Source organism: Rhinolophus sinicus, chromosome 18 (genome assembly GCF_057876585.1).
Source record: "Rhinolophus sinicus isolate RSI-liver-muscle chromosome 18, RSI-T2T, whole genome shotgun sequence".
Lineage (NCBI taxonomy): Eukaryota > Metazoa > Chordata > Mammalia > Chiroptera > Rhinolophidae > Rhinolophus > Rhinolophus sinicus.
The window spans coordinates 112,511,173-112,525,349 of record NC_142518.1 but is presented as its reverse complement, the minus strand read 5'-3'; the positions used below and the strand labels follow the sequence as shown (position 1 = coordinate 112,525,349).

Here is a 14,177-nt window from a genome sequence, read left to right as displayed (position 1 = left end):
CTATTTCTGTGAAGAATCTCATTAGAATTTTGATATGGATTCCATTTAATCCGTAGATGGCTTTGGTTAGTATGGACATATAAAAAAGTATTAATTTTCCATTCCATGAACATGGGATGTCTTTTTTGTTTGTTTGTTTTCTTTTTTTTTCTTTCTTTTTTAATTTATTGGGATGTCTTTTATTTGTGTCTTTTTCAGTTTCTTTTGTTGAAATCTTGTAGTTTTCATTGGACAGATCTTTCAATTCCTTGGTTAAATTTGTTCCAAGGTATTTTATTGTATTTGATGCTATTTTGCTTTGGATAGTTTTCTTTATTTCCTTCGGATGTTTCATTATTAGTGTATAGAAATGCAATAGTTTCTATATGTTGATTTTATATTCTAAAACTTTGTTGAAATTGTTGAGCGGTTCCAACAGATTTTTTTATTGTATCTGATATTTTCTATATACAAAATGATACATCTGCAAACAGCAACAGTTTTACTTCTTCCTTTTCAATTTGGAAGTCATTTATTTCTTTGTCTTGCACAATTTTTCTAGCTAAAACTTCCAGTACTATAGTGAGTAAGAGTTGTGAGAGTTGGTATCCTTGTCTTGATCCTGATCTTAGTGGAAAAGCTTTTAATTTTTCACAATTGAGAATAATGTTATCTGTTGATTTGTGGTACATGGCCTTTATTATGTTGAGATATATTCCTTATACACCTGGTCTGTTGAGGGTTTTTATAATAAATTGATGTTTATTTAGTCAAATGCCTTTTCTACATCTATCGCAATGATCATGTTATATTTATATCTCATCCTATTAAGGGCATGTGTTACATTTATTGATTTGCATTGTTGCATAAATCACATTTGGTCATAGTGTATAATCCTTTTAATTAGTTCTTGAATTTGGCTTGCTATTATATTTTGAGAATTTTTGCATCTGTATTCATAAGGGATATTGATCTATAGTTTTCTTTTAGTGTCTTTATCTGGCTTTCGTATCAGGACAATTCTGGTCTTGTAGAATGAGTTTGGAAGTGTTCCCTCCTTTTCAATTTTTTTTTGCAAGAGTTTGAGAAGGATTGACATTAATTCTACTGTACGTGTTTTGTAGAATTTGCCAGTGAAGCTGTGATGACTTATGTTTTTTCTGTGTTGGGGGGGTTTTCATTAAGGATTCAATCTCTTTACTCACTATTGATATATTTAGATTTTGTAATTCTTCCTGATTTAGTCTTGGTAGGCTGTATGTTTCTAGAAATTTATCAGTTTCTTCGAAGTTAGCCTGCTCTGATAGTGTGCTGGAATATCCCCTCATGCAGGCTGGACTTCCACAAATTCACTCTCACCTATGGGTATCTGCCCAGTTTCACACTCTGTAGGTACTTATTTTCCCTCAGATCAGGACAAATGAGGGTGGGGTAAGTTTGCTGACTCCCTTGGATCCACAGCCCTTACTCAGGTTCAGTTTGTTTATTTTGGGTGCACAGTTGGGCTAGAAACATTCTGTGATCCATGGCGTAATTTACAGAGGCACTTTGTCCAGTTATGGATGTTTAATTAGTTGCTTAAAAAGGGGGGGAGAGAAAAGAAAAATGGCATGCCACTATGATGTGGTAGTCATTCCTCATTCTTTAACTTTTTTTTCAATTATGGTTGACATTCAATATCATATCATTTTCAGGTATACAGAATAGTGGTAAGATATTTGTATAACTTATGAAGTGATCCCCCAATAAGACTTGCACCCAACTGACACCATATGCAGTAGTACCTCTGTTTTCAAACGTCTCCGTTGACAAACGTTTCAGTTTACGAACGCCGTAAATTTTGTGGATCTATAGTATCATTAGATAGTAAAATTCATGCTAAATTTGCAGTTTTATGGGTTGATTTTAAAGGTCTGGAATGGATTAATCCATTTTGCATTACTTTCTATGGGGAAACCGCGCCTCGGTTTTCAAACATTTCAGAACTTGAACGGACTTCTGGAACAGATTACGTTCGAAAACCAAGGTACCACTGTATAGTTATTAAAATATTATTGATTATATTATCTAAGCTGTACTTGAAATGCTTATGACTGTTTTGCAATTACCAATTTGTACTTCTTTTGAAAAATGTGTTTTGTTCAGTTACAGTTGACATTCAGTATTTTATATTAGTTTCAGGTGTACTGGACAGTGGTTAGACATTTGCATAATTTATGCAGTGATCCCTCCAATTAGTCTAGTACCCATCTGGCACTACATATAGTTGTTGAACTATTATTAACTATATTCTCTATACTGTACTTTATATCCTTATGACTATTTTGTAACTATGAATTTGTATTTCTTTTTTTTTCTTTTTTTCTTTTTTTTAAATTTATTGGGATGACAATTGTTATTAAAATTACATAGATTTCAGATGTACAATTCTGTATTACATCATCTATAAATCCCATTGTGTGTTCACCACCCAGAGTCAGTTCTCCTTCCATCACCATATATTTGATCCCCTTTACCCTCATCTCCCATCCCCCACCCCCCTTACCCTCTGGTAACCACTAAACTATTGTCTGTGTCTATGAATTTTTGTTTCTCATTTGTTCGTCTTGTTCTTTTGTTGTTTTTGGTTTATATACCACATATCAATGAAATCATATGATTCTCTGCTTTTTCTGTCTGACTTATTTCGCTTAGCATTATACTCTCAAGATCCATCCATGTTGTCATAAATGTTCCTATATCATCTTTTCTTACAGCCGAATAGTATTCCATTGTGTATATATACCACAACTTCTTTATCCATTCATCTATCGAAGGACATTTCGGTTGTTTCCATGTCTTGGCCACCGTAAACAAAGCTGCAATGAACATTGGAGCACACGTGTCTTTATGTATAAATGTTTCCAGATTTTTTGGGTACATACCCAGGAGAGAGATTGATGGGTCATATGGTAATTCTATTTGTAATTTTTTGAGGAACCTCCACACTGCCTTCCATAATGGCTGCATCAGTCTGCATTCCCACCAACAGTGTATGAGGGTTCCTTTTTCTCCACAGCCTCTCCAACACTTGTTACTATTTGTCTTGTTGATGATAGCCATTCTGACTGGGGTGAGATGATATTTCATTGTGGTTTTGATGTGCATTTCTCTGATGATTAGTGACGTTGAGCATTTTTTCATATGTCTATTTGTCATTTGTATGTCCTCTTTGGAGAAATGTCTCTTCAGGTCCTCTGCCCATTTTTCAATTGGGTTGTTTGTTTTTTTGTTGTAGAGTTGCATGAGTTCCTTGTATATTTTGGATATTAGCCCCTTATTGGAGGCACTGTTTGCAAAAATCTTCTCCCATTCAGCTGGTTGCCTCTTTATTTTGTCGATGGTTTCTTTTGCTGTGCAGAAGCTTTTAAATTTCATATAGTCCCATTCGTTTATTTTAGCTTTTACTTCCATTGCTTTTAGAGTAAAATTCATAAACTGCTCTTTGAACCCAAGGTCCATAAGTTTAGTACCTATGTTTTCTTCTATGCAATTTATTGTGTCAGGTCTTATGCTTAAGTCTTTCATCCATTTTGAATTAATTTTGGTACATGGTGACAGATAGCAGTCCAAGTTGCATTCTTTTGCACGTGGCTATCCAATTCTCCCAGCACTATTTATTGAAGAGGCTGTCTTTCCTCCATTGTATGTTTTTGCTTCTTTGTCAAAAATTATCTGTCCATATTTATGTGGTTTTATTTCTGGGTTCTCAATTCTATTCCATTGGTCTATGTGTCTGTTTTTCTGCCAATACCATGCTGTTTTGATGATTGTAGCCCTGTAGTACAAGCTAAAGTCAGGGAGTGTGATATCTCCAGTATTGTTCTGTTTTCTTAAGATTGCTTTGCCTATTCGGGGTCTTTTGTGGTTCCAAACAAATCTGATGATTTTTTGTTCTATTTCTTTTAAAAATGCCATTGGGATTTTGATGGGGATTGCATTAAATCTGTATATTGCTTAGGGTAATATGGCCATTTTAACTATGTTGATTCTTCCAATCCATGAGCGCGGAATGTCTTTCCATTTCTTTGTGCTTCTTCAATTTCTTTTAAAAATGTCTTATAGTTTTCAGCATATAGGTCCTTCACATCCATGGTTAAGTTTATTCCTAGGTATTTTATTCTTTTGGTGCAATTGCAAAAGGAATTGTTTTTCGTATTTCTTTTTCTGAGATTTCATTGTTAGCATATAGGAATGCAGTGGACTTTTGTACGTTGATTTTGTAGCCAGCAACTTTACTGTATTCATTAATTGTTTCTAATAGCTATTTCGTAGAGTCTTTAGGGTTTTCTAAATATGGTATCATGTCATCTGCCAAGAGTGATAATTTAACTTCTTCATTCCCAATTTGGATGCCTTTTATGTCTTTCTCTTGCCTGATTGCTCTGGCAAGGACTTCCAACACTATGTTGAAAAGCAGAGGTGATAGGGGACAGCCCTGTCGTGTTCCTGAACGTAGAGCAAAGGGTTTCAGTTTTTCACCGTTAATTATGAGATTGGCTGAAGGTTTGTCATATATGGCCTTTATTATGTTAAGGTATTTTCCTTCTATACCTATTTTATTAAGTGTTTTAATCATAAATGGATGTTGTATCGTGTCAAATGCTTTTTCTGCATCAATTGATATAATCATATGATTTTTGTCCCTTATTTTGTTTATGTGATGTATCACATTGATGGATTTGCAGATGTTGAACCATCCTTGTGCCCTGGGGAGGAAACCCACTTGGTCATGATGAATAATCTTTTTAATGCATTGTTGTATTCGATTTGCTAGAATTTTGTTTCAGATTTTTGCATCGGTATTCATTAGAGATATTGGTCTGTAGTTCTCTTTTTTTGTGTGTTATCCTTACCAGGTTTTGGTATCAGGGTAATGTTGGCCTCATAAAATGAGTTAGGGAGTACTGTCTCTTCTTGAATTTTTTGGAAGAGTTTGAGCAGGATTGGTATTAGATCCTCTATGAAGGTTTGGTAGAATTCACTAGTGAAGCCATCTGGTCCCGGACTTTTACTTTTGGGAAGGTTTTGGATGACTGATTTAATTTCCTTACTGGTGATCGTCTGCTTAGATTTTCCAGTTCTTCATGGTTCAGCCTTGGAAGGCTATATGTTTCTAAGAACTTATCCATTTCTTCTAGGTTATTGAATTTGGTGGCATATAGTCCTTCATAGTATTCTTGGATGATCCTTTGTATTTCTGTGGTGTCCGTGATAACTTCCCCTTTTACGTTTCTGATTTTGTTAATCAGTGTCTTCTCTCTTTTTATCTTAGTAAGTCTAGCCAAGGGTTTGTCAATTTTGTTAATCTTTTCAAAGAATCAGTTCTTTGTCACATTAATTTTTTCTATTGTCTTTTTGTTCTCTATTTCATTTAGTTCTGCTCAGATTTTTGTTATTTCCTTTCTTCTGCTGACCTTGGGTTGCACTTCTTCTTTTTCTAGTACTTTCATGTGTAACATGAGGTTGTTTATTTGGGATTTTTCTTGTTTCTTGAGATAGGCCTGTAATGATATAAATTTCCCTCTTAAAACTGCTTTCACTGTATCCCAAAAATTTTGGTAGGATGTATTTTCATTGTTATTTGTTCCTATGTATCTTTTGATCTCTCCTCTAATTTATTCTTTGACCCAGTCATCCTTTAAAAGTATGTTGTTTAATCTCCATGTGTTTGTGTTTTTTCCTGCTTTCTTTTTGCAGTTGATATCCAATTTCAAAGCCTTGTGGTCAGAGAATATGCTTGGTATGATTTCAATCTTCTTAAATTTGCTGAGTCTGATTTTATGTCCCAATATATGGTCTATCCTTGAGAATGTTCCATGTACACTAGAAAAGAATGTATAGTCTGATGTTTTAGGATGAAGTGCTCTATATGTGTCAATTATGTCCACTTCCTCTAATGTGTCATTTAGGGCTGCTATTTCGTTATTTATTTTCTGTTTGGATGATCTATCCATAGCTGTCAATGATGTATTTAAGTCCCCTAGTATAATTGTGTTTTGGTCAATTTCTCCCTTTAGTTCTGTTAGTAGTTGCTTGGTATATTTCGGTGCTCCCTGATTGGGGGCATAAATATTGATGACTGTTATGTCTTCTTGTTGTACAGTCCCCTTCACCATTATGAAATGTCCATCTTTGTCTCTTGTTATCTATTTCACCCTGAAGTCTGTTTCATCTGATATCATTATGGCTACACCTGATTTTCTCTGGGTACCATTTGCTTGGAGTGTCAATTTCCACCCTTTCACTTTGAGTCTATGCTTGTCCTTGTAGCTGAGATGTATCTCTTGGAGACAACATATGGTTGGGTTTAGTTTTTTGATCCAATCTGGTACTTTGTGCCTTTTTATTGGTGAGGTCAGTCCATTTACATTTAGGGTGATTATTGATATGTGAGGATTTCCTGTCATTCTATCTTTAGTTTTCTGGTAAGGCTGTGTCTCCATTATTTCTTTGCCTTTTTGTTGTTGTCTATTATTTCTGTGTGGTGGTATTCTATGATGTTTCCCTCTGTTTCTTCTTTTATTGCAGTATATATTTCAGTTCTGGATTTTTTGTGAGTGGTTACCCTTAAGTTTATGTAAAAGAAAGTTTGATATTTAGAGTATTCCATTTTCTTCAGCATGCTTGCTTTCTCCATTCCCATATTCCGGTTCAGGCCTTTACTCTCCCCCCTTTTACATTTTGGTTGCCACAAATTGTCCCTGTTGATGGTGGTCGACTAGCCTCCTTTAGCATTTCTTGTAGTGCAGGTCGTGTATTAGAAAATCCCCTCATCTTCTGTATGTCCGGAAAGGTCTTTATTCCTCCTTCATATCTAAAGGATATCTTTGCTGGATATATTATTCTCGGCTCATGATTTCTCTCTTTCAATAGTTTGAATATTTGGGTCCACTCCCTCCTGGCTTGTAGAATTTCTTCTGAAAAATCTGATGATAATCTAATGGTCTTTCCTTTGTAGGGTACCGTCCTCTTTTCCCTGGCTGCCTTGAGGATTCTTTCTTTGTCGTTGATTTTAGGCAGCTTCAGTACAATGTGCCTTGGAGAAGGCCTGTTGGGATTGAGGTAATTAGGTGTTCTATTTGCTTCTTGGATTCAAGGATCCAGTTCTGTCCACAAGTTTGGGAAGTTCTCATCGATGATTTGTTTGAATATATTCTCTGTTCTCTTCTCTCTTTCTTCTCCTTCTGGTATGCCCATTATTCTTATATTGCTCTTTCTGATAGAGTCAGAAAGTTCTTGTAGAGTTCTTTCATTTCTTTTAAGTCTTAAGTCTCTTTGTTCTTCCATCTGTGTAAAATCCAGGTTTCTATCTTCTATGTCACTGATTCTATCCTCCATCTGGTCAACTCTACTACCTAAGCTGGTTATTTCATTCTTAATTTCTTCTATTGAGTTCTTAATCTCCAGAAATTCTATTTGGTTCTTTTTTTAAATTTCAATCTCTTTCGTAAAATGCTCATGTTGTTCTTTGATTGTGTTTCTGAGTTCATTAAACTGCCTTTCTGTGTTTTCTTGCATCTCGTTGAGTTTTTTCAGAACTGCAGTCTTGAATTCTCTGTCAATTAAGTCACATATTTCCACATCTTTAAGTTCCTTTTCTGGAGACTTTTCACTTTCTTTCCGAGCTGTCTTGTTGCCTTGGTTATTCATGGCAATTACTGATTTATTATTTCTCTTCCTAGACATCTACAGGAGTGGCTTCTGCAACAGGTTGATAGGAAGAGGTCTTTCTTTTGTTTTCCAGTACTTGTTGGTAGGATGTTTTATTTTCTCTCCGAACGCAGCCTTTTCTTCTCTCTCTCACATGGTAGTGTTATGTTTTCTCTGCACTATTCCAGCTTCTCACACAATGGGGGGATTCCCTGGGAGACGGGCTTCTCCTCTGTTAATAGTTCGCCTGCGTCACAGCGTGCAGTGTCCGTGTGGGTATGCGGAGAGCTTTTGAAGTTCCAAAGCTCTTCCTGCACCAGAATCAGAGCCCATATGTTTCAGCAGTTCTGTTTACTCTGCAGGGATCCGCCCAGATAAGTTGGGCCAGGGGCGGGGTTAGTTGTGAGAGGTGGCCTAGAGCAAGGGCGGTGACCACCACCACTGTCGGTCCTGCTTCTACAGCTCCCTCCTCTTTTCCGGAACTAGTTGGGCTGCGAATCTGTGTCTTCGGTCCACAGTTCTCAGAATAGCAAATATTCTGTTCTTTTGATCTGACACTGCTACTGTTCTGCTTCTAGCACTGGGCAGGTGGGGGTGGGGTGCGCTCTGGGAGGGTAGGGAGGGGGCGGCTAGGCTCAGTGCCTAAGGCTTCCGTTCTCTGCTCAGCAGTGAGGGCTTAAACTGTTTTCAGCCTTCTTCCCTCAGTCTTTTCTCCGAGGTCTCTGCCATGAGCCTTGGGTTCAGCCCTGTTATATGCTGCCCCCTCAGCCCTGTGGGCCATAAGTGGAGCCCTAGCAGTCCGAGTTCTTCCCTCTCCTACAGCTGCAGTAGTTCTGGGATGCAGTGAGCTCCGAACACTGAACAACGTCTGCGTCTTGCACTTGCACGGCTCTGTCTCTGCACTTCTCCCTTCCCTCCTCCCCCCTTAGCGCGAGTTGCCCACCTTTTGGTGAATTTAATAGTGGGCCTCTTCGTCTTGCCTGTCTGCTGTGCAGGGAGTCCTTTGTGGAGTTATTGTTGTTCGATTAGTTGTAAATTCCAGGGGAGCTTTACAGAGGCTCACCTCACGCCGCCATTTTGATCTATTTCTTAATCCCTCCACCTTTTTCACCCAGTTCCCCAACCCTCTCCCTCTGGCAACCATCAGTTTGTTCTCTGCATCTATGAGTCTATTTTTGTTTTGTTCATTTATTTTGTTCTTTAGATTCTACGTATAAGTAAGATCATATGGTATTTGTCTTTCTCAGTTTTACTCATTTCACAAAGCATAATACCCTCTAGGTTTATCCACGTTTTTGCAAATGGTAAGATTTCATTCTTTTTTATGGCCAAGTAATGTTCCATTGTATATATGTACCACAACTTCTTTATCCATTTGTCTTTTGATTGGATCATTTGATCCATTTATAGTTAAAGTACTTATTGATAGGTATGTAGTTATTGCTATTTTATTAATTGTTTTCTGATTGTTTTTGTTGTTCTTCTCTGTTCCTTTCTTATTACCTTGCTCTCTTCCCTTGTATGTTGATGGATTTCTTTAGTGTTCTGTTTGTATTCCATTCTCTTCATTTCTTGTATATGTCTTATAGATTTTTGGTTTGTGGTTACCATGTGCTTCATATATTCCAAGCTATTTTTATAGAAGTCTATTTTAAGTTGATGGTTGCTTAAATTCAAACACATTCTAAAATAAGTACCATTTTAACTCAGTACTTCTACATTTATGTTTTTGTTATTATATTTTTACTTATTTTATGTGTATGTGTGTATCCCTTAATTTCCTCTTGTAATTACATGTGATCGTCCTACTTTTGCCTTTTAACCTATATAGTAGCTTTGGTGTTTGTTGATCCATTGCTTTTATTATGTGTTTGCCTTTGTCAGTGAGAATTTTTTCTTTGCAATATTTTCCTATACATATATTTTTTAATTTTTTCATCTTCTTAAAGAAGCCCCTTTAACATTTCTTGTAATATTGGTTTGGTGGTGATTAATTTCTTTAGCTTTTTTTTTCTGGGAAGCTCTTTATCTCTCCTTCAATTCTAGATAATGGCCTTGCTGGGTAAAGTAATCTTGGTTGTAGGTCCTTGCTTTACATCACTTTGAATACTTCATGCCAGTCCATTCTGGCCTGCAAAGTTTCTGTTGAGAAATCAGTTGACCCCATGGAGCGGTATTTGCTTTATTAGTAGTGCTGTGGTGCCTGTATAGCACACCCTTTGGGTATATTGTTTGTGGCACTAATTGGGTGGTACTCTGGCGTGGTCTGAAGTCAGCCACCAGGTATGTTGGTTCTGTAGCTTCTTCAGAGTGGTTCCAGTGCAGTCCAATGTCAGCTGCTGCCTGTGTATGGCCTGGGACCACCTGATAGGAACTACAAAGTGATCTGTGGTTGTTACCTTCCTGTGCTGGGCTTGGAGGCACCTGCAAGTGGTTATGCTGTGAACTGAGGCCCGCTACCTCTAATGCCAGCCTTGGGATCACTTAGCAAGAGGTCCAGGGCATGCTGAGGTCAACTGCTGCTTGTTTAGGATTTGTGGACCTTTGATCAATTTTAGGAAAGTCTATAGTGGGCCCAGGTTGACTACTTGTGTGGTTTAGCCTCTGAAAGAGGTTTGGGTCAGGCACTTGAATTGAGTGGGGTATGGTCTCAGAGAATCACCAGGTTGAGGTGAAAGCAGTGTTAGCTAAGTTAATGGAGACTAGGACTTAGTGCCTACCTGCATCTGCAGGCTCTGTGTGTGTGTGTGTGGAGGGTGGGGGGCTCAAAAAAGGAACAATGGTGCTGGCCAGCACTTTAGTCCCAAAGAGAGCTGCCCCTCCAGCCCTTGCCCTGCAGCCAGACCATTCAGATCCTTCCCGTATGTCCCTGGCAGATTTTGAGCTTCTGTATCTTCTCTGGAGCTTATGGTGAGTGTTTGTGAGTGAGTGAGTCTGTGCTAGAGGCCTTCTGTCTCACCCAGACTGAGTCGCTGCTGATTTTCACAGCCAGGTGTTGTGGTGACTCCTCCTCCTCCTGGCACTAGTGCTCTGGGCTGGGGAAGCCAGTGTGGGGTTGGAACCCCTCCTCAGTGGGGACCTCCACAGCCAAGATATCCCTTCTGATTCCTAACCACTACATGTGGGTGTGGAACCAACCTGTTTCAGGTCTCCACCCCTTCTACATGTTTCAATGTAGCTTCTTCTTTATATCCTTTATCATAAGAATTCTGTTCATCTAGTATTCAGGTTATTCTCAAGGTTGATTTCTCTATAATTTAGTTGTAATTCTGATGTGATCGTAGGAGGAGGCGAGCACCCACTCCAGCATCCTGACCAGCAGTTCTCCCCATTCTCTTTTAAATATGTAATTTACATACAATAAAATCAACTCATTAAAGTGTACAAACTATGTAACCTTGCTAACAATTGTCACACCAATAAACTTAAAAAAAACCTCAATGACTTTTAGTAAATTTAATAAGATGTGCATCATTACCATAATGTGTTAGAACATTTATTTCTCCTCAATAAAATCGCTCATATCATTTATACATATTCTCTGTCCCCACCCCCAACTCCAGGCAATCAATAAACTACTTTCTGTCTTTATGAATTTGCCTTTTATGGATATTTCCTGTAAATGGAATCATATTATACATGGTGTTTTGAAAGAACGCCTTTCACATATCATGATGATTTTAGGTTCATTCATGTTATCACATATATTAGTACTTCATTACTGTTTATTTCTAAATAATACTGCATTATATAGCTATATGACATTTTGTTCATCCATTCAGTTTGATGGAAACTGGGTATTTTCTCATTTTAGATCTTATGAGAAATGCTGCTACGAACATTTGTGTACAAGCCTTTGTGGGAATATATGTTTTCAGTTTTCATGGTTATATATGTAAGAGTTTAATTGCTTCATTATATAAGAACTTTATGTTTAACATTTTGAGTATCTGCAAATTTATTTATTTATTTATTTTTGGAAAATGTCTGTACCATTTTACATTACCACCGAAAGAGTTTGAGGGTTCCCATTTCTCCACATCCTTACCAACATTTGTTATTGTCTTTTTTTTTTAATTGGAGGATATTGGGGAACAGTGTGTTTCTCCAGGGCCTATCAGTTCAAAGTTGTTGTCCTTCAATCTAGTTGTGGAGGGCACAGCTCAGCTCCAAGTCCAGTCACCATTTTCAGTCTTTAGTTGCAGGGGGCACAGCCCACCATCCCATGTGGGAATTGAACCGGCAACCTTCTTGTTAACAACTCGCACTCTAACCAACTGAGCCAACTGGCCACCCCGCCAGAAGCTCAGCAGCAGCTCGTTATCTTCAATCTAGTTGTGGAGGGCACAGCTCACTGGCCCATGTGGGAATTGAACCACCAACCCTGTTGTTCAGAGCTTGTGCTCTAACCAACTGAGCCATCCGGCCACCCCATTATTGTCTTTTTTTGTTATGGCCATCTTAGTGGCTATAATATGATGTCTCTTTTTGGTTTTAATTTGCATTTCCCTGTGGGCTAATTATTTTTCTTTTTAACTAGAGAAAGATAGTACAGAAAAATTTTCTGTGTACTTTATGTTTCTCATCCCAACGTACATGTGCCTTCTCTTTTCTCCCCCCTCTCCTAAACAGCAGAAATAACGACTATCCTAAATTTGTTATTTTATCTTTCAGATGTATTCGTAATATTTTCATGTGCTTATCAATTCAACACTAAATAATAAATATCATGTCTGCTCTTAATTTTTGCGTCAATTTTGGCATGCTGTACATCTTCTATATTGTGTTGTGGTGTTTTTTTTTAACCTCAAAATTATGTTTGGGATTATCAATATCTGTATGTGTATCTTCAGCTTATTTATTATTCTGATAATTATCATTCTATGAATAAATTACAATCTATTTTCCTTTATCCTTCTTAGATAGTTTCTATTTTTTCCCATTATAAACAATATACATATGTGTGATAGTTTTTCATGACAGTATGTGTAATATTGGGATTCCTGGTTCCTAAAATATGAAACGTTTTCTACTTGACTAGATATTATGCCATTGCTTACCATAGCATATTTTCAGTTTATATTCTCTTAGAAGTATGCATCTGAGCAGTTCCATTTCTCTATGTTTTTGCCAATACATAATGTTGTTCAACTAATTTTTTTTTTTTTTGTCAGTACAATAGGTGAAAAATGGCATCTCATTACTGGTTTAATTTGGGTCAGGATTCTTTGTCTGAAATTATTCTTAATCTTGTTAATATTCTTTATTTGTTTTTTATTGGTGTTTTTGTCTTTCTGTTGTAGAGCTACAGAATTTCTTTATATATTTTTGGATACTCAGTCTTTGATATTTATAGTGCAGATAACTTCTCTCAGTTTGTTGTTGGTCTTTTAACTTTGTTTATGACTTCTTTTGTTGAACAAAATTATGTGATAGTTTGAATGAATAAATATTATATTTTACAATTTCTGCTTTTATGTCCTAGTTATAAAGCATTTCAGAAATCTGAGGTTATAAAAATATTTTCATATATTTTCTTCTAATATTTTAATGCTTTGTTTTTCACCTTCCAGTGTTTATTATAGCTATATTTTACTTTTGTTTATGATATGATATACATTTTTTATATGAAAACCAGTTTTCTAGTACTTTTACAAGATCATCCTTTCCTTACTGATCTAAATGACACTTTAATTTTACACCAAATTTTCATATATACCTTGGTCCTTTTGTAGTCTCTCTTGTTTTTCTGTATGACCTTGATTCTGTCTTTTTATTTATATAAATCTATTCTCTAAGATGGGTTAATAAAAGTACTTAGCAGTTAAGGTTGTTGAATGGTAGAATCCGTAATAATAGTTTTTGTTTATTACATACATTCAGATACTTTACTTGTAATATTTCATTTATTCCTGTAAAAACTGAGAATCAGGAAAGTTATTTTCCCAGTTTGTAAAGTTGGTAAACTACAGAGATGGGATTTGAACTCAATTCTGATTCCAAAATCTGTGTACTTTCCAATAAGTCATACTACCTATCAGTACTAATCAAATCACTTACAATAGCTGGGATAGTTCATTGAAGGTACTCAATAAATTGTTCCTATTTTTATTTGATAACATTTTAACTTCCTTTTCTTGTGGACTTTACAGGGATGCCTAACTCTTCTGGCCTTGTGAATCGTCGTGATACCATTTCCCAAACAGATGCCACTGTAGTGGCATTACTGAAGGAAGCTGGTGCCATTCCCCTTGGCATAACCAACTGTAGTGAGCTATGCATGTGGTATGAATCCAGTAACAAGATCTATGGCCGATCCAACAACCCATATGATTTGCGGCATATTGTAGGTGGAAGTTCTGGTGAGTTGGACGTTTCAATTAGTAAATCCCTGTGAGCAAGGTATACAGATACTATTGCACAGACTTCTTTAAAAATCTTGATTAGGTGTTTATGGTAAAGTCAGCTGCAAGATTTCTCACGGATTTGAGAAGAACATTGTAGAC

General features: G+C 36.7%; 1 protein-coding gene across 2 annotated transcripts in view; it reads left to right on the top strand.

The window, feature by feature from the left end:
* Positions 1-14,177, top strand: part of FAAH2 (fatty acid amide hydrolase 2) — an 84,583-nt gene that overhangs the window by 38,965 nt on the left and 31,441 nt on the right. For both annotated transcript variants that reach the window (XM_019719518.3, XM_074323639.1), the window contains exon 4: positions 13,824-14,033. In XM_019719518.3, the coding sequence (XP_019575077.1) occupies positions 13,824-14,033 (210 nt within the window). The remainder of the gene's footprint in view (positions 1-13,823; positions 14,034-14,177) is intronic.